This window comes from Rattus norvegicus, chromosome 10, assembly GCF_036323735.1.
Source record: "Rattus norvegicus strain BN/NHsdMcwi chromosome 10, GRCr8, whole genome shotgun sequence".
Lineage (NCBI taxonomy): Eukaryota > Metazoa > Chordata > Mammalia > Rodentia > Muridae > Rattus > Rattus norvegicus.
In genome coordinates this window covers 93,628,015-93,649,007 of record NC_086028.1, presented here as the reverse complement: position 1 = coordinate 93,649,007, position 20,993 = coordinate 93,628,015, and the positions used below count along the sequence as shown (strand labels likewise).

At 45.8% G+C, this 20,993-nt stretch overlaps 1 protein-coding gene across 3 annotated transcripts in view; it reads left to right on the top strand.

The window, feature by feature from the left end:
* Window positions 1-20,993, top strand: part of Prkca (protein kinase C, alpha) — a 398,627-nt gene that overhangs the window by 138,610 nt on the left and 239,024 nt on the right. For all 3 annotated transcript variants that reach the window (XM_017597006.3, XM_039085211.2, NM_001399299.1), the window contains 1 exon segment: window positions 13,885-13,967. In XM_017597006.3, coding sequence (XP_017452495.2) covers window positions 13,885-13,967 — 83 coding nt within the window.

Genomic DNA, 20,993 nt, shown 5'->3' with positions numbered 1-20,993 from the left:
TTTATTTTGGGGCAGTTCTGAGAATTGAACCCAGGCCCTGCCTTATGGCAGAGAAGCCCTTTACCCTACTGCTGATGTACATCTCCAGCACTGGTTTTAGTTTATCGACCATAGCAATTTTGAAATACGTTCACGTAATGGGTAGTTCACTCGTGTGAAATAGATGGGCTCGGCGGCCCTTGGTGTTGTACAACCATCACCTGCAAAGGAAGTGCTTCAACTGTCGCTCCTCCTCCTCCTCCTCGTTCACCAGACCCTGTAGTCTCTCCTTCCTTCCATGGAGGAGCCCCTATAGCTGCTCCATGCTGTCATTCAGCGGACCCCTTTCAGTGTGCAGCTCTTATTGGACTTCAATTCTTGCTTGAATCAGTGTTATCAACTTAGCCAGGTTCCTCCTTCAGGAATTGAATACTTCCAAACCTTTCATTTGGAACTTGTTTGAAAATTATATAGTAACACTATCACCTTTCAAAGTCAAGCTAATTACTGCTAGCATTTTGCTTGCATTGCCAATATGTCATTTTAAAATCTACCCCAGTCTACTCTAGTCAGTCAGTCTCTCTCTCTCTCTCTCTCTCTCTCTCTCTCTCTCTCTCTCTCTCTCTCTCTCTCTCTCTTTGTAATGGTGCACCCTACATGTTTACCTACAATTTAGTTCTTCTAATAGATAGGCACTAACTCAAATTTCCGAACTCAGTTCCTGACTTTTCATAAATTTCCTGCATGCCACCGATCTTCATGCAAATCTGTCTTCATTTACTTTGAGTTCATTGCCCTGTGAGCAATGAGGAGCATGGTCTCCCAACAGTGTTGCTCTGACAAGCGGTTAGAGGGAACCCAGGTTTTCCTTCTCCTATCCTCTGGGCTGTTGTTCATGTTGCGGCCAGCTATCCTGAAGTTCCTGAGTTGCATTTTCTAATTGCTCTGCAGACTCTGTGGCCAAGTGGAGACCTATGTTAGATAAGCATCTGGCAGACCTGCACACCAAAGCAAGTATATCTCTGTATACGACACTCTACTCTGATGGTTTGCAAAGCACTATGGGATCTTGCAGTGCCTGGTGTTGCTGGGAGCATCGTTTAAAGTATGATATTTTTGCAAATAATTCATGAATGTCGGGGGGGGGGGAACAGAGCGAACAGAAAACACCAGCCTAGAGATAACCCCCATAAAAAGTGTTTTAGGTGCTCGAGAGATTTGCCCTCATGAAGAAACAACCGGGACATATTTTCACATCAGAAAACAGTTGCAAGTGTCTTTGAAGCATCACGTGACAGTATAGGTTAAACAGCATTTTCAGTGGTAGGAAGATGGCTCAGCAGTTAGGAGCACTGGCTGCTCTTTCTAAGGACACAGGTTCAATCCCCAGCACACACACGGCTGCTCACAACCACCTGTAACTCCCAGTCCCAGGGGATCCAATGCCCTTTCTTGTATGACACGACATATGGCGCACAGACATGCGTGCAGGCAAAACACCCATACCCATTGAAAAAAGAAAGGAAAAAGTGAAAATAAAGAGAACAAACCAACCTTCCCCCCCCCCCAAACATTTTTTTTTTCGGAGCTGGGGTCTGAACCCAGGGCCTTGCGCATGCTAGGCAAGCGCTCTACCACTGAGCTAAATCCCCAACCCCAAAACTTTTTTTTTTTAATTTTTATTTATCTAATGTATATTACAGATGGTTGTGAGCCACCATGTGGTTGCTGGGATTTGAACTCAGAACCTCTGGAAGAGCAATCAGTGCTCTTAACCACTGAGCCATCTCTCCAGCCCCACCCCACCCCCACCCCCGCAAACATTTTGAGTGTAAAATTCTGAGTAACGGCTTGCTGTATTTATTTTAACGTTTGCTTGGCCCCGTGCTTCTTGGCAATGTGTGTTTTGAGGGATGCAATACATTTGATGTATTTGTCTGGTAAAGTTGATTATTTTTTTCCTTTTCATTTGCTAATTTACTTTTTGCTTTTCTGCCACCCTGGATGCCTTAACGTCCTTATTTGTGTGAAAGAAAATGTTCCCCTCCAGGTTATTCAACACGGTCACCTGTGGCTTTGGAGCCCCTTGGATACCTTCAGATTTCCTTGCTGGAGGCTTCTGGCCCCCTCCTTTGTAATTATGCGCTGTTCCTCGTCCCTGATGTTTTCTTAGTTTCCAACATTCTTGATAAAAGAGAGGTAATTAGCGTATTATGGCTTCTCTTTTGAATTGTTCACCAAGATAAGCAGAGGGGAATATGCTACATGGGTAAAAATTTGCATAACAACGGGAGCAGCCTTTGCCGCAGAAGCTCAGTGTAATCTCCGGGAAAATGAAAGTACTTATTTATGGAAAGTTCCTGCATGTACTTATCTCTAAGAATTAAAAATCACCACCGGCTGGCGGTGGCCTCTAATTTCAGAAGTCATGTCCCGTCCTGGTTGCTCTCAGTATGCCCTGGTTTTCAAGCTACACCCTGACATCCTTCTGTTCTCAGAGGGTCCCTTCCCTCCTTGAAATGCTGACTGTGGTCAGAGCCCAACCAGAAAGCTAAATACGGAACGCTATAGAATTCTCTTCCTAACTAACTCACAGGAGCTCTGTACTGGTGTAGCAAATGAGTAAATGAATTGGTGAATGAATGAATGAATGAATGAATGAATGAATGAATGAATGAAGAATGAATGAGTAGTAGATACATTTCATAAAAATAGTGTTTTCTAAAATGCCTGGGATAGCCTTGTCATTTGCTTCTGTGATCCAGAATGAAAAGTAATGTCTTCTCTGAATGGGAGGCACTTCCTTCCCGTGTCATCCCGGGTTCGCCTTTGACTACCTGTCTCCACAGTTTGCAGGAGGCAGCTTAAGTCTCTTTTCATCGTTTTGCATAAGTGCTACCACAAAACTCTGTCAACTGGGCTTTCCAGCTGGGAGGAAGAAGTCTCTAGGTCTTCAGTCTTTGCTCAGCCTTAGCACCTCTTGGCCCCTGACTCGGGGATGAGAGACCCTGGCTCTTTGCCACCTTCCCCTTGGGTCCCTCTCTGCTCTTGGCTGATTATTTTTCTCACTCCCAAGCATGGCACCTGGGGAATTCTCTTTTCCACCTACACCTTCTAGAGAACACACTCAGGATTTCCGTCCTCTCTTCTAAGCAGTGCAAGTGTTATGCTATGCTTCCCCGCCTTCGGCGTTGGCTAAGTAACAGACAGACACGGGTACGAGCTTATGGAGTTACACATAGCAGAAAGAAATTACAGATAGAGGGGTTGGCCTCATCCTGACCTTCAGTCTGTTGCCAAGTGGACTGCTTACTGCACAGTATGAATGGAGACTGCTATCCCATCGCAACCGACTTAAAGGGCTAGCAAGATGGCTCAGTGGGTAAGAGTATTGTCCTACAAGCCTAATGATCTGAGGTCAGTCCCCAGAGCCCAGGTGGGAGGAGTGAACCACAAAGTTGCCCTTTGACCTCCACAGCCAAGCAGTGGCATGGCGACACACATGGATAAAATGATTTCAGAAGAGTTCAGTCTATTTTGACTTAAACGTAAAACTAGCCAGGGGCCAAATGAGAATAGAGGCGGAGGAGGTGGAACCATCACCTTAGCTAGTTTCCCTCCCTTAGGCCCCCAAAGGCCTCTTCAGTTCCAGCATGAAAGCGGATTCTTCTCTAAGTCTCCTGACTTCAACTCCCAGCTTAGCTGCAGGCACTTAATGTCTTTTAGATCAGCAAAATCCTTTTCAGAGGTAAAAGCTGCAGGTCCCTCTCTTAGGCCTTGGGTCCTGTGTACCTTGCAAGTGTGTTTTTTGGGCTGGAAACCTGTGTGGGAGTCACGTTCTTGTGTCCTGCTGAGGGTGTAAGCGTTCTCCCAGATGTGGTCACTGCGTGGTTAGGGCCGCAGAGCCCAGCTGGTGTACTGTGTAGAAGAAAGCTAATGATTTTAATGTGGACTTGTGATTACGCATTGGCACTAAACCCTTTAGAAACTCCAGCTTTATTAAACCCATTCATAATCGTGAACAAGGGAGTCTAAGGAAACACCCCAGATCTTAAGTTCAGTTTCCATTTTCTATCTGTAGTTTGGGTTTGAATCTCCCTGTTTTGCTTACGATCAGCTGCAGTCCTGGGATACTTTCCCCATGGATATATTAACGCAACCCTAATTCATTTGTCTAGCAATCACTCACTGTAGCTTTGGACTTAATGCCCTTGATGGTGATTTAGGTAAATTTGATAGACACAGATGTGCCGTCTCATGAAGCTTTTAGGGAGGAGCGTGTTGAGTCCCCAGCCCCTGGTTCTCATTTCAATGATTTCACTTCTTCTTCTTGAGCCCTTCGCTTTCTAGAAACTTTCCTGGCATGTATATGAGTTTTCTAGGGCTGCCACAACAAATTCCATGTACTAATTAGCTTAGAGAACAGAAATTGCCCTTTGGTTCTAAAGGCTGGCTGTTGGGAAGGTTGACCTCTTCGAATCTATTCTTTGACTCACCCCTAGCTTCTGGTAGCTGGTGGCAACTTGTGGCATACTTTGGCTTATAGATACATCACCCTAGACAGTCTCCATCTTCACGTGGACTTCTCCCTGTGTACCCCACATATGCTGTCTTTTTGTAGAGAAATAAAAGTTGGCCATGTTTGCAAGTCCCCAAATTTATATTTTCAGCTCTCAATTACTTATATTTTTAGATAGCCACAAGAGTAGACAGTAATGTTATAAAGATCGTGCAACTGTCTTGCAGCTTCAGGAATCATCAACGGCTTCTACAAGTCACGCGTCATCCTTCCTGCGTCTTGTGTTTCCCCCTCTGCTGGGAGAGTTAGAGAGAATCACAGATACCATATTATTTTACTTGTATAATTTTTAAAGACAGAGAAGAGCAGCAGACTACCCTGTCTCATCTCAGTGGCAGTGAAGGGGGAGAAAGGTTAAACTGCTTCTGTTAGCCTTAAACATGTATCTGGCTCTTAACACTGCACCTCATTAAAGGAGTCAGGGATTAAAAGGGAGCAGGGAGTTCTCTCTCTCTCTCTCTCTCTCTCTCTCTCTCTCTCTCTCTCTCTCTCACACACACACACACACACACACACACTGCTAGGAATTGAACCAATGATCTTCTGAATGCTATACATTTTTCTAGTCCTGCACACCCCCCACCCCTTTTTTTTTAACTTCAAGACAGGTCCTGGCTAAGTCGCTCTGCTTGACCCTTTTGATCTTTACACAGTTCAGGCCTTAAACTTGTGATTCTTCTAAGCAACTGGGACCCCAGACCTCCACCACCCAACCTTCGGCGAGGTCTCTTCTCTGGCTTTCTCCGTCCTCTTCTCCCAGCTCCTGGATTGCCCCACCCTTTCCACCACTAACCACATGTGAGTGTCCCTGGCTCTCCTCTGGTTCCTTAGGATTCTTCTTTGCTGTGTAGAAGCCTTGTTAGGAAAGTCGCCTCTGACTTCAGTGCTGGATTGACTAGCCCGATTGTCTGTCTGGGTGGTCATGAAGCTTAACCCACCCAGCCTGTCTAGGGCAGAACCCAGGCCTAAGCTACACAGAGGACTTTTCTTCTTCAGCCCTGTATCCCACTCAGCTGAGTCTCAGATTCCAAGTCTGCTCTCGGCATCTGTTTGATCTCCTGTATCCACACTCCGCAACCTCCCAGAAATCAATCCCTTTACCACGAAGCATTCCGAGTACAGAGAATCTAATTCAAAGTGGCAGCAACCATAGAAACAGGCACGACGTGGCCCTGCTCTCCAAGATCCTAAACTATGGGGATTAATAGAATGAATGAAACAGATGGCGTTCTGCTGATGACGGGGCTGAATGCTAGACACGACCAAGAGTCTGAGTGAAACTGAAGGCCGCAGACCCTGACGTCTGACTTCTTAGATCTCCTCAGCCCTTCTTGCCCCAGCCTTGGCCCAAGGTACCCCTTTGGCTGTGAGACGGTTGCACCATCTGCCACGTTGCTGGAGCCAGTAACTTTGAAGAAGCTGTTTGCAGGATCCACGCCAGGGGGAAGCGTAAAGAGAGGGCTCTCAGGAACGCCCAGTGACATTGTAGGAGAGGAAGAGGTGGATGCATGGTCAGACATGGAAGTACGGGAGCTTTGGAAGCATCTGGGCATGTGCGCATGACTGCTTGGGGGCAGAGCCGACGTGCCATCGGATGAGCCGTATTCTTTACTCTGTGTGGCACGGAACATCTGTTGAACTTGTTGCCATACAACTTGACCGTGTATCCTAGGCGAAGACCGTTTTCACCCTTACAAATATGAAACCAATAGTTTTCTTTTAAAATGCAGATACAAGTTCAGCTTTCCCTTACTTTTCCCACGAAGCTGAAAACACGTTGCTGTTCCTCCTGGGTTCAATTCCCAGCACCCACGTGAAGGCTCGCAAGCAGCCGCAACTTCATCTCCAGAACATCTGACACCCTCTTCCCTCTTCTGGCCTCTGCAGGCCCTGCGTGCATGTGGCACACACATTAATGGCGGCGTAAACACCCATATTATGTAAAAATAGACTGCAAATGAGGGCTGAGGGTAGAGCTGTGCACGGGAGTGCACGCCTAGCACACGCAAGGCCCTGTACTGCAGTGAGGTCAGGAAGCGGGGAGGTCCGGCTATAAGCCCGTTGTCCTGACTGAAGCAGGCCTATTCCGGCTAGCAGGTTCCTGGTAGCAGGTTCCTGTTGGAATCCAGTGTCCGTTACATCACGTTTCCACACTGTTAATTTTAGATAATAAGAAATTGTTATGCTTACATAACATTTACATAAAGGAATTTTACATGAAGGAATTGTCTGCGTTTGAAGTGATTTGGACTTGAGACCGAAAGGAAAGGAAGTTATTTTTTTTTGAAGAAATGCAAAACTGTCCGTGGCATTATGTATCTGCACCCATGACGATCTGTATCAAGTGTGAGTGTGAGTAAGACATATCCCATTGCGCATATAGATCTAGTGGTAAACGTTGTTGACTGTTTGGTAAAAGAGCACAAGCCACAATTAGGAGGCACTTATTCCTGTCATTGTCACTGAGCACGAGTGCCCTGGAAACGTTGGGGAAACACGTGTGGTAGCTCACAGTCATGTGTCAAACTGGACTGTCCCCAGGGCCCCACTCGATTTTGACATTGATTTCATTGGAAATTTTAAAGAATAAGAGAAATTTTTTTCTTGATTCTAAGAATTATGAATGTGCATATCACAAAAAATCCATGTAAATGGGACTATGAGTCTAAACCTCTTCCTGTCTATGACTTCCTACAGCATTTACTTTATAGTAGTTATTATTTGTAATTTTGTAAATGTTGCGCTTGGTTAAATACTTTCTTATTGTATAAAGCATGTTATATGAGTTTTTCCATTTAAACTGTCTTGAGTGTGTGCTTCAGTGGCACTAAATATATCTACAATGTTCTGGAACCATCATCACCAACTATTTACAGAACATAAAAAAAATGTTTTATACAGGAGCTCTGCATTCACTACACATCAATTCCCAATTTGTTTCATCTCTAATCCATAGTAACCTCCTTTGTGTGTGTGTGGGGGGGGGGGGAGGGAGAAAGATTTTTATGTTTGTGTTTTGTATATCTGTGTGTATGTGTATAATTTGTATGCATATTCATTTTGTATGTGTGCAAGTGTGTATTTTGAGTATGTGGACATGTGTGTGCATTTTGTGTGCACGTGTGTGCACATGTGTATGTAAGTGTGTGTGTGTTTTTGCAGGTGCACACATCCAGGAGAGTTCATGTGCATGCTGTTTGCTGACATCAGGTGTCTACACTATAGTGTAATACTATTATATATTGACTACTTAATATATAATATATTATTAATAATATTGAGAAGGAAGCTGGGGCTTCCCACTTTGACTAGTCTGGCTGGGTAGGGAGACCAGAGATGCACCGGTGTTGGACGTATGCAGTACCCTGCCAGGTTTAATAACTCTGGTTCTCACTTTGCCCCTGAACCACCCTCCCTGCCCCAATAACCTCTTTTCTGTTTTCCATCTGTCTCCGACGAGGGGACTCACATTCTGTTGCGTGTGTCTGAAGTATGTTCCTCCCTAGGACTGCAGAGCGCCAGGCCGCACCCACTCCATCTCAGTTACACATCTGCTGGTACGCATCTGGGTCATTTCCACTGTTTGTCAGGGAATAATGGACGCTGGTGACTTCTGGCTTTCAGTTATTTTGAGGCTATATCTAGGAATGGAATATCTGGGTCATATGGTAATTCTACATTTAATTTTGGGGCGCCTCCAAACTTTTTCCTGAGCAGTTATATTACTTTATATTTCCATCCGCAGTGGACATGGGTCCCATTTCTCTGCGCTCTTGTCAGCACCTGCCAGTTTTCCTCTTCTTCCTCTTCCTCTTTCTTGTCCCATTCTGACCCTTCATCCCCTCCCTCCTCCCCTCCCTCCTCCCCTCCCTCCTCCTCTTCTCCCCTCCCTCCTCCCCTCCCTCTCTGTTTCTTTAGTCCCTCCAAGTGATTATCTAGTGATGGTGACAATTGCTTTCGTTTGAGAGGTTCCCTTAGGCACAAGGGGCATTGCTGCAGGCGGCGGGCTGTGTGTGGCTGTTTGTAAGGCTCCTCAGGAGGATGCAGGGTTGACCAGGCCGGGCTCTGCAGCATCCCATTCCTGTGTCAGTCCTATCAACCTGCCATATTCTTTCTAAGGCAAACGTCTCTGGATTAGTGGAGCATGGGGGCAAGCCTCCGACTTGCCCTCTGCTCAGTGTCTGGCAAGCACTCTCCCCAACCAGGAGGCCTGAGACATCCATCCACATGAAGATGGTTTTGACACAGAGCGTTCACATGCCCTGGTGTGTGTCTAATGGACCGAAACTCCTCGGTCAAGTTAATTTTTACCAGATTCATAAGAGGAGCAATGTCGGAAGGGACTGTTTCTCTCACTCTGTCTGGCTTTCCGTATGCCCTTTGTTGGTTTTGGATCTCCTCAGACTAAACTCACGTGACTGAGCATCACCTTAATATCAGCACGACACTCCTGCAGCATTTAAAATGAGTCTCTGACCCAAAAATTAGGCCAGTGTTATTTGTTCTGTTTCTGTACTTTTGGCAGATGGGGAGCGTCCTCCTTCATTTCCGCTTATTCACACTGTGTGACGTTAGCCATTGACAGGGATCTGGGCAAAGTCAGGTCCTGTAGAGGAGACTCGCTTCTTCAGGCCTGTGGACCGAATTCCTTTCTGTGCTAATGCATCATTTGCACAGTGTGGTGGGCTCAGTTCAGGGGCCATCGGTGTCTGTGGGGAAGCACAAGCACCTACAGAGAGGTGCATTGAGAGGACAGAATGAAGATCTACTCTGAATCACCTTCACTGGGCTGCAGGTTGACTCCTGGAGACCAGGAAGATGGTTCCTTAGGGAAAGTGCTTGCCCAAGAGGCATGAGGGTCTGAGCTTGGGTCCCAAGCCCACCCATAAAAAAGTCAGGCACCATGGGGGTATGCTCCTGTAATCCGGGAAGACAGTGGGAGCCCTGGAGCTCACAGAACAGCTAGTCTTGCCAAATTGATGCATTTCAGGGTAAGTAAGAGACTTTGTCTAAATAATCCCTAAGACAGAGAGTGAAAGAGGGTGACAATGACCTCTGACTTCCACATACATACACCTGTGTAACCCCCAAATACATGCTTGTCACCTCTGATACACACACACACACACACACACACACACACACACACACACACACCCTAGCCCATGTATGAGTCTGCCAGGATGACTAGTGCTTCTTCAAAGCAGATCTCTGCAGCATGAAACTGAGCACGGTTGTACCTTCACTTCCCTCAAGCTGAACGTGGCAAACTTGAAGAGACCACAGTCAGGCCGCTGTTGGGATTGTGCCATGTGAATGTGACAGGTACCCCAGAGTCCACCTTCTCTCAGTTCTCCTTACCCCATAGTACATGGGCTTTAGAATTCCTCTAGACTTTAAAGTAACACAGTAGCTCTCAATTTTGGACCAGAGGAAATCTCCACTGGCCACCTCCAGGGAAGCGCAGAGCGTTTATTAGGCCTGCTCCTCCTCCTCTTCTCCCTGCAACAGTCCTGTGGCATCTCTGACACTTAGATCACATCGCCCTGCAAAACCCATCTCACCAATTCAGTCTGCAGCTTGGAAGCCAGGTCCAGGGCAGCCATCTGTAGTTTTGGAATGTCTGACCACTGCGCACATTTTCTAGGGCAGCTTTTCCCAGACAAGTGTTGCGTCCAGCCAGTCAGCCCAACCGCTCTTCCCCTTTTCATTCCCTTTCCAGAGAGGATGGTAATGGCGAGGGGAGGGGACAGCACAGCTTCTCTCTTTACTAAGGCCTGGGCATACTGTTTGCTCTGTTTTGGGAGAACCTATATTGCTTGTTCTTTTTTAAGACAGAGCCTCCTGCAGCCCCTTGTTGTCCTCCAATTCACTGTGTAGTCAAGGATGGCACTGAACTTCTGACTTCCCTGCCTCTACACCCCCTCCCCTGTATTCTGGGATTATAAGTGAGTGCCACTGTACCCAGTATATACAGTGATGGGGCTGAACTTAGGGTATTGTGCCTGCTAAGTTAAACATGCTTCCAACGGAATGTTCAAAGTGCAAGCAGGCTTAAGGGGCTCTATGCCCCAGGTAATTTATACGTCCATGAGAATCCTAGAAACATAGGGTCCTCTGTCTGCCTCCTCTTGGAGGCATTCGTTGAAATGGAAACGTTACATGTGAGAAATCTTGGGAGGAGGAAGTCATTTGGGAGTAGGTAAGGATCTCGCTGCCCCTGAAGAATTTAGAGAGCAGTGAGAGCTTGATTCTTAGGAAAATATCTGAAGTAAGAGTTTTCTCGAAGCGTGTAATAGAGATACTTTAGCAGTGCCCCGGTAGGTAGAGATGACAGATGGCAAAGGAACACTGTCTTCCAAAGGGACTAGATACTTACATGTGAATAGTGCTCATCCGGACGTGGAGATGGTTAGCAAAGAAAGTGGAAGATTCAAACGTTGGAACAGATTAAGAAAGAAATCAAAATGCTTGTTTACCCCTAAAACTTCACCTTCATCACAAATGACGATGAGGCGATAGTGCCCTGAAACCCTTTTCCTGTCGTAAGTGATTCTTCTGATAATCTCAATAAATAAAACATACCTTTGTGATGGGTGTGGAGGAGTGAGCAGCTTCTTGTGGCTTTCCCTATTGCTGCTTTATTAGCTATCGTTGGAGAATTTCCAACCAAGTTGCCTTTGGCAGAGGCTTGTGGAAGGGACCCACATGCTCTCCAGACCCACAGGAGCTCAGCGTTGCCCTCTGATTGCACATTTAGCATTGCCTGTCCATTTAGCTCTGCACTCAGCTCTCTCCTGAGAAGCCCACACCCACGCTGTCTCATTCTTCTTAAGAGTTGCCTCTTTATCGACTTTTGAGGCCAAATCCTTGTAAAAATCTCAGCAAACACCAACTTCGCCCTGGTTCGTCCTAATATTCTCTTCCGAGCAAAGTCAAGAATGCTGACTTACCTGAGCTGCGAGCTCTGAAGCAACTCTCTAGGCTGCTACAGGGAGCAGCAAGGACCTGGGTTCCCTTCTCTTGATGCCGACAGTGGACAGGACACTGTGAGGGTAAAACAGGCTGTGGCATTAAGCAAAACTTAGCATGAAACCTGGCTGCACTACATGGTAGGTGGGTGACCTTAGACAAGGCCCTTCCTTGTCTGTCATTCTTTCCATTTGTCCCCCCCTGGGGGTTTTCCCCACCTCCCTTTCTCTCCCATTCATAAATATTCGTTGTGTACTTGAAGCGGACTATACATCCACACAGTGTTTTTCCTTCTAGAACCGAGGATACTGAGGCATACTGCACAGTGTGGTATGAGGCTCTCTATGACAGCACACAGGAAGGGATGGCAGGACTACCCGCTCGCAACCCCACTGCCTTTAAATGGTACCCTGTGGTCACTCAGCAGGTCCATTCACTCTTCTGCAATTCTTCTTTATCTTAGCAGTCTGAATAATGATTGGCAGTTGCTTTCATACCTAGACTAGGTAAGAGGCTCCTACCTAGCTTTAGCCCTCAATCTCTCACGCTGGATTCTTTCCAACGCCCATGCTTGTGCCTCTGGCACGTTGCTGTCATACATGTTTCTCTCTATTCGAGACCTTTCAACGGTTTAAGGGACAGGAAAGGAGTCTGAATTTCTTCCCAGCCACCCCTGACTCTCTAAGAATCCTTAGCCCTTGGCTTGGTATGTGAATTCTCTGGAGATTTCAGCAAAACTTCAGGGTAACTGTCAGGTGACGGTCCTTGGTCACCGGCTGGAGTGACGCCCCCTCCTCGTCTCCTTCAGAGACTAATGCAATGCAGGAGGAAGAAATCAGGGTGCTCGAACCTTCTTTGCACTGTGTCTTAGTCCCCTTCTGCTGCTGTAACAGAATTCCCCCATGCTGGATAGTATATACATAACTCCCTGTTCTGGGTGCTGCAAACCCAAGGTCATGGTGCTGGCTTGGCAAGCACCTTTTAGCCATTGGCTCCAGAGGGAAGGAAAGCAATGATCCACAGGAGGGGTGAAGAGTCTAAGAGATAAAAGGGCAGGACCACGCCCTTCTTACTGTGCTTACTTTGTGTGTGTGTGTGTGTGTGTGTGTGTGTGTGTGTTCATGCATACACACTCCACGGTACACATTTGGAAGTAAGAGGACTGTCTTGAAGTTGCCCTTTTATAATGGTGTGAGTCTTACTTACAGGGGACAAATTTTTATCGTCCAGTCCCTTTTCTGGGGATCCTTCTCCATGTACCGCTAGAATGGCAGCCAGATTTTATCAGCGTTTGGTTTGGTGGGAACATATATGCAAACCGTAAAATGTAGTAAGACTTTGTAACTTCCTGAATACTTGAGGTGGCCAGCATATCGCCTCTTTAACACATTCTCCGTATTCCACACAGAGCAACAGTAGGGGGTCTTAGTGAGCTCCGCTCTAGGCTCTGAAGAAAGGACTAAGATGACTTTTGCATTCTCCGCATTACACCACCCACAAAGACTGCTTGGGGGATTACATAATTCATTTCTAATAATTAAGTTATTCTATTGATCCATCTTCAGGGTTAGTTATCAAATTGGCACTGGGCTTAGAAAAGTCTCTTAATACTTTTGCTAGATTTGCAAAGGTTCTTGGATCCATCACAGATACTGACAAGAAAGTGTTAGACCACACCCAACTGATTTTCAAAGGGGTATTTCCTATAGATTGAGTTAGCATGTTTTTTTAAAAAAATATTTATTTTTATTTTTTGTGTATCAGTGTTTTGCCTCCACATATGTTCTATGTTACCACATGTATATAAGTGTCCGCGGAGGCTAAAAATGATTTTCAGATCCTCTGGAATTGGAGTCGTAGTTTGTGAGCTTACCCAGGGGTGCTGGGGATCAAACTTGGGTCTTCTAACTCATACTCAGGATAATTCTGGATTACCTATCATCAGTTATTTCTTTTCTAGTTATTTTTATTTTACCTGCAGTGAGTATATAATGTTTGTATCCATATGCACATGTGTACATATGTGTGCATGTGTGTCTGTACAAATGTGCAGAGATATAGGAAATTGAAACACATGTTGAATTTATAATCCTGGGTTATACACTGAGGAAGTATCTCATATGCTTTGGCTCTCCTCTCCCCCAGCTTTAGAGTGGAGAAGTCATGAGTTAATTTTCCTGAGCATTTTGTGGTATTATTTACAAGCTTAATCAAAATAAAATGTTGCTGATTTTTGAACGAAGTGCCTAAGCGTTGCTGAGAGATTCTGTCTGTATCGAAACTAAAATGACTTCTCACCATATGGTACATTAAATATAAACCCTTCTGATTTTCATTTTCCTTTCTCTCCTCAGTTTGCTGTTTTGTGGTTCACAAGAGGTGCCATGAGTTTGTTACTTTCTCTTGTCCGGGTGCGGATAAGGGACCTGACACTGATGTAAGTAATCTGAAAACTGTCCTTTGATGTTAATGTGAATGTCTGAGGCTATTTATTTTTTTTATTGCCTTTACATCCGTTGTTCTGGAACATGCTATTAATAAAGAGACCTCTCAGTTTTCTCACTTTGTCTTGTAATAATGAATACGTCCATCATCCTTCTGAGTTGTTCACTAATTCACAGAGATATCCTCAGAGAAAAATCATTAGCTAGTATTTTCCCCCTGAGGATGACTACTTCACCAAATTTACAGTAGCAACTCTATGGATACATTGTACACTGGGCGTGGACCACCCTTGGGTTTATCTGTGAAAGTTTGTAATTGCTACAATAGTCAGCAGTCTGTCCTGAGCATTGTAACAAACTGCCCGGAGCTCCCACCCTGAGATTGATGCTACATTTTCACCACCTGTCATAAATGCCTGCATTGAAGGGATCCTGTGGGCAGCTGTTTCACTAACCATGGTCCCCGAGATGTCCAGTAATTTTATTTCATTTATTTATGCCCTCATTCTCCCTGTTTCTATTGAGCATGTCAGTTTTATCTCTTCTTACCAAACTACAAGACCAGCAGAGGACACCAAGAGCTGGGAGAAAATGAAGGACTGGTGTTTAAGCTGTACTGGGTGGAAAGACACTTGGTGGCATGTGAAAAATAACATTTTAACTGAAAAGGGGGTACAGTCCTCATCTGAATTACTCACCCTCAATCAGCCTGATTACTTATCCTTACATTTTGGCTTCCCACAATTCCCACCTATGGCACCTACTCCCGTGAGAGAACTGATTTCAAAGAGGCTTCTCAGTGAACAGGATGTTTCTCAGAAGGTGACATTTTTACAGTGGGCTGAGAAGAATTCGGATGTGCCTTGTTATAACCCATGTAGTAAAGTAATATACCTTTGATGATTTGATTAAGGGGTTGGCAGAATCAGCCTTGGTGAACCCCTTAGCTTAGCGAGATGGAACAGAGAGTACCTCAAGTCTCCCTGCTTTATCGCCTGGTGTATGGGGCAGCTCCAGTCCGTGAAAAGTTTGACTGTGTTGCCTCTGTGCAACCAAAACTAGTGTCCTTTCCTCTTTTAACCCACTTTTCCATATTTCCTTTTTTCTAAACTGTATCTCCATATAGGATATTTTAGAAATAAAACAAGAACAAAAGTTATATACCAACTTCCCCCCTCCTTTAATTAAGCAAAAATTAATTATATGCAATAATGGGTTTCATTTTCACATTTTCATGCACTCTTGTACCCTCCTACTCCCCCTACTCCCCCGATCCCTCTTCTCTTCCCAGTCTACCTTCCATTTTTGTGTCTTTGTCTTGTTTTGTTTTGTTAGGTGACCCAGTGAGTTCAACCCAGGTTACTTACGCAAACATAGGTGAGGGGTTGTTACAGAAGTGTAGACGCCTTTCAGGTGGCTATACCACCAAAGAAAATGTCTCTCTTCTCCTGGCAACCATTAACTGTCGGTGGCTCCCAGAGACAGGTGTGGCCCCATGAGTCCCTCTTCCATCTCTGAATGGAATGTTGATGGGCTAAATCTTGTTTAGGTCTTGTGGAGGCAATCACAGCTAGTGTGTGTTTGCGAGTACAATGGGCACCTCTTGCCTGAGGACCATGGTCCATAACACTCCTTCCTTCCTCTTGCTCTCCCTGCTTCTACAGTGTTCCCTGGTAGAAGTCCCACATGGGACTAAGCATCATTAGCCAGTTAAAAGTCTCCACAGTAATTAACTCCCACTGCTTCTCTGACTGAAAGTTTTCTGACCAAAGATTTGGGCCGCCCCGATCTGTGGACATAAATATTTTGAATACAACTTGATGTGTCAGCTTAGCAGAGTAACAGCATCAGTTTCCTCATGAGGCTCTATGACTACTCCAGTCACAGACTTTTTGCCATATTTATAATACCAGGCATCAGATCCCTCTGAGGCAAGAAATGCCCTCAAATCCAGTCAGGAAAGTCATAAAGTGCTTGGTTACCTCCATGGAAGCTATTGTTCCAATGGGTGCGTCTGGCCTGGCAAGTCAGTAGTGTCCCATGCAAGGTTCACGGTTGGCTATGGGCTTTGATGGCTTTTCTCTCTCGGGGAGGAAGCTTCCAGCACAGTTCCAGTCAAAGCTCTGGCGTCTTCTATGACAGGTCTTACCATCTAATTCTGGTGAGCGACCAGGAGCAGTGGCGGAGCTTGCATTGTTTTGGGGGGCCTCAGGGCCTCCCTGATAAAGCACTCACAGGAAGGGTGTCCCACTTACTAATCTGTCTCCTGGGGTGGGTCACAGTCTAATTCTTTTTTTTTTCTTTTTTTTTTTTTTGGAGCTGGGGACCGAACCCAGGGCCTTGCGCTTCCTAGGCAAGCGCTCTACCACTGAGCTAAATCCCCAACCCCCACAGTCTAATTCTTAACTCTTAATTAACTTGCAAAATTGTCAGATTCCTTTGTGGCTTTTTTTATACATCCTTATTTTGGGGTGACACTTCATCCACACTCCATCTCCCTGACCCATCACTCCTTAAAGCTTTCTAACCCTAATACTGACCTCATTTTCCCAACAAGGGGTTCTACTCCCCAACTTCCACACCTCTGTTCCCCTTCCTCTTGTGGCTCCTTTCTAGTGTCCTGGCCTCCAGACACATTCACTCCCACGTGAACACACATAATCTAAGAATTGGAAGCTAGGACTCATACGGGAGAGAGAGCATGTGGTGTTTGTCTTTCTGCGCCTGGGTCTACACTCTCTTCTCTTATTCCCACTGCATCAAGAAGGAGAAGCTCCAGGTAGGTTATGGGAGCACAGACAGTCCTTGGCATCTACTTTTCTTCTCCTACATTTTCAGTCAAGTATCAATTACTGAAAATTTATAATGAACAAAAATGTGTCTTGCATCTTGAGGTACAACAATTAACACACACCTGGCCGTCTGCTTCATCCGCTGTGGGTATTGTTGGGGGCGGGGAGTGTGCCTCATTTTCTTTGGTTTGGTCCTGAAAACCTGACTGGGGCAACTTGGAAATGAAGAAACCAACACATACACACACACACCATGCACATACAGAAAAGCTGGTGTTGGGTGGGCCGTGCTTACCCTGGAGGAGGAAGTTGTGGCAGCTAGGTTTTGCATGTACACCGTTCAATCTTTTGTCCGTACTCACAAGTGGATCAGAGAAAGGTTTTGCCAAACTCCTGGGCCTCACCCGGAGAAGGTGTTGCCCTTTCCCTGGGCCTGAGGCATTAAGGTCCTTAACGTGCCATGTTCACGTCAACAATGCACATGTTCACTCAAGATTTCCTCCACTACCCTCAGAAGTGGACATTTAAAAGTCACTGATTAAAACGGGACATCTGCGTACTGAATAGTATCCTTAAATAACCTACTCTAAGTGGCTGTGGAAGAATTCCTTGATGAAACTGAATTTAAACTGAGTTTTAACAGTGGGCAGAAAACAGGCAAGTGGGAGAGTGTGTGTGTGTGTGTGTGTGTGTGTGTGTGTGTGTGTGTGTGTGTGTGTACGCACACACACATGCTGGGATTTAAAGGGCTATCAAAAGAACTGTTTCAGATACAGGGAAAGCAGGTAGGGAGGCCAAGCTGTAGGTAGGAGCTTAATCTGTGAAGATGGGAGAAAGCTGAGTGTCAGGTGTCTGGCTAAGGATTTGGAAGGCAATCTCAGAAGTGATGGAAACCCAGGGCCACAGAGCACCTGTTGAAGGTTAATCTGGCCTCCTTTTAGGAGGTGCCCTGGGTCAGAAGTCCCTGTACTGCTGGAACATGGGAAGAAATACCAAAGGCTGGAAAGGCTCCCACTCTCTAGAGTACTAAGACAGTGGTTTGTTGGAGTGAGCATTGATAGAGACAGACAGAGGGAACACACTCAAGGATTATTTGAGAACCACATAAGTAGCCTTTGGTCTTTATGAGGTCAGGGAGATGGGGGTACTGAGAATGAGTCTCGGGTTTCTGACCCAAATACATGGATGGATGGAGGCAGACACTGCAGAGAGAACATGTATTTGAGAGAGCACAGTGGGAACAGATCATGGGTTCACTTTGGGTCCATTGAACTTGAGAAGACAGTTGTATGGGGACCAAGTGTGAATGGAGGTCAGAAGTGGGTGGGTCCAGAAGATACCAATTTCATGATTTTGTTAAGACTGAGGGATCCATCCTGTGGCCTAGAAAGAGGATGTAGAGAGAGAGATTAAAAGGGTTTAGATCCTGGGTCAGAGCTCTAAGGAACTCTATCACATTGGTGAGAGAAGACCAGGGAGGAAAGAGGAGAAGGAATAGCTAGAGATATAGGAGGAAGAAGGGGGGCATTGTATGTGTTAATCACTTCCTGCAGGGACACAGTTTGCAGTGCACAGTGTCCCACAGTTTACAATGCCCAGTGTCCCACAGTTTGCAATGCACAGTGTCCCACAGTTTGCAGTGCCCAGTGTCCCACAGTTTGCAATGCACAGTGTCCCACAGTTTGCAATGCACAGTGTCAATGCACAGTGTCTCACAGATTACAATACATAGTGTCCCACAGTTTGCAGTGCACGGTGTCTCACAGTTTGCAATGCACAGTTTTCCACACTTTGCAGTGCACGGTGTCCCACAGTCTGCATGGGAAAGTCTTGGCTTAGATCACAGGTCAATTGGCGCACACTAGTTTTCAGCACTCTCTCCATACTCAGGATGTTTTCCTGTTTAGATGCTCGTCATATGGTCATTCCTGCTCCTGGAGGCAGAGAACCAGGCAGAGAACCTTCTGTGAAGGGCTGCTTAGCATAGAATGCCATGGGAACAGGTGGTCTGATGTCCAGCTAAGTTCTGCCCCTATGCCACCTGCAGTGTGTGTGTCAATTTACTGCAGGCATGGGGCTTCACATCCTTAAAGGTGATGCTGGGGGATGGCTTGTTTCAATATAAGAAAGAAAAGAGGCTCGCGAGATATAAGAAGATAAGGACTCAGCTAGCCCTGCCTGTCTGACTCACAAAGGATAGTGTATGATGCTTCAAGAACATCTGTCTCTCCTTTGGAGCTCAGAGACCCATGATTTTTGACTTTCCTCAGCCAGGACACATGACGTGCGATCCCTCTGTATCCTTGGTGGTCATTGTACAAATCTCTAGAAGTTTTAGAAAGCCACAAGATTGTCACACCGAGCCACACAAGCAAGGTATTAGAAAAGCATTCAGGATAGAGAACTGCCCTGGGTAGTCGGCTGGTTTGGCTAGACTGGCTTGCAGTGACTTGCAGGGACCTACATGTCTCTGCCCTCTAGTTTAGTGACATCCTTCGAATTTAGGTTTCTTTAAAATAACACATACACACAGAGAAATATTGTAGTAATATGTTTTCATTTTAATCCCAGATATGGAATATGGAACTGCTTCAGATTGTGCACAAAAGCTGATGATGACTTACCTCATGCCCCAGCACGGGCGTGATTTTGCCAGCTGCAGATACTTTCTGTGATTGTGTGATGTTTGGCATTCCGGCAACATTTCAGAGGATATATAAATGCTAGGGCCGTGAGAGGCAGGGTGTGACTGGTTGGTGGTTGGTCACTATTGCTTGTTGGTGGTCATGGTTTGTTAACTAGTCATGTGCAAAAGGAGAAACAACAAGAAGAAATTAGATATTCCGATGGCGAACATCAGACTTACCCCAAAGGAACTCAATTCCCCTAATCTAACAACAGAAGTCGCCCCCTTTCTCATCTATCCTTTTTCCTCTCCTATCTAGTGTTAGGGGATTGAAAGGATAGAAGGGGTGGAGAAGAGAAAATAAGGGGTGGTGAAAGAAAATAAGCATGAAAGAAAGAAGAGCCCATAGAGTAGCTAACATCCAGCTGCACCCTAGCTTACCTCAGCACTGGGATTACAGTGCATGCCAATGTGCCCCTTACACGGGTGCTGGGGATCCAAACTCAGGTCCTCAAGTTTGTGAGGCTGACACTTTACCCACTAAGCCACCTCTCCATCTCACATGCTTTTTTGAATACATTTCAAACTATGGAGCTGGAAGGGCATTGAATATTGGTCTAGGCTAACCTTGTTTTGTAGTAAGGATACTGAGGCATATTAGAGAAAGTCAAAAATGACCTGGGTACCATTGTGTGCTGTTTGTTGGGCATCTAATGGGTTTGTTGTTGGCTCCTTCAAAGAGTGAGCCCTGAAGGGAATGAAAGAGGGGCCAATGGACGGGTGATGTGTGCTGTCAGTGGAGAAGTTGGTAGCTTGTATTGTCAATTCGGATCAGATACTCACAAAAGCTCCAAAGGGAAATTCTCATTGCAAGAATGGGTGGGTGGGAAAATGAGGTAGAATTTATGGGGAAAAGCTGTTCCAAGCATCTTTCCCCTTAGAAAATGTTAAAGTATTGAATGGAGACTTTCTTCATTGCCTGGGGAAGGGTTACAATGAGTTGTTTATTTTGCTGTTTCCTGAGATGCCTCCACTGAGCCCTACCCCAGGGAGTCAGAGAAGTCATAGAGCTTGTAAAATCCACAAGTATTGGGCCTGCCTTGCCATCTTCAAGAACAAGGGGTCAGAAAAGCACTGACGAAAAAGCCAGCTGTGCCCAGCGGGCAGCAGCCTGTGGAAGTGTGTTCTGAGTTCTGGATGGAGGTGCTCCTTGGGCTCAAGAAACCACCACAGTTGGAAGTCTGCATTCATTTTGGGTATCTGAAGAAGGAAAGGGCTTTGTGTTTCACTGAAAGGACCCTTGAAGATTCTCAGGTGAACTTCTTAGCCTCTCATCTGCTCTGAAGGAAAATGGTCCATTGCCCAGCCCTTGTTCAAAGCGCAGTGGGGGAAAGAGGCAAGCATTTCCTAGAGTCCGGGAGCAACCCCGCACCCTCCAAATGAAGGGTAAAAAGAACATAGAAGGCATCTAAAGACCTCAGGCTTAGTTACTGGGGCTGTGGATTTTCAGAGCTAAGAGTCTGCAGCTGGAAAGTAACAATATTGGGGTGCATGGCTCAGAAATTGGGTAGTGCTGAAAGCCACTGGAGCGCTAGGCTTGC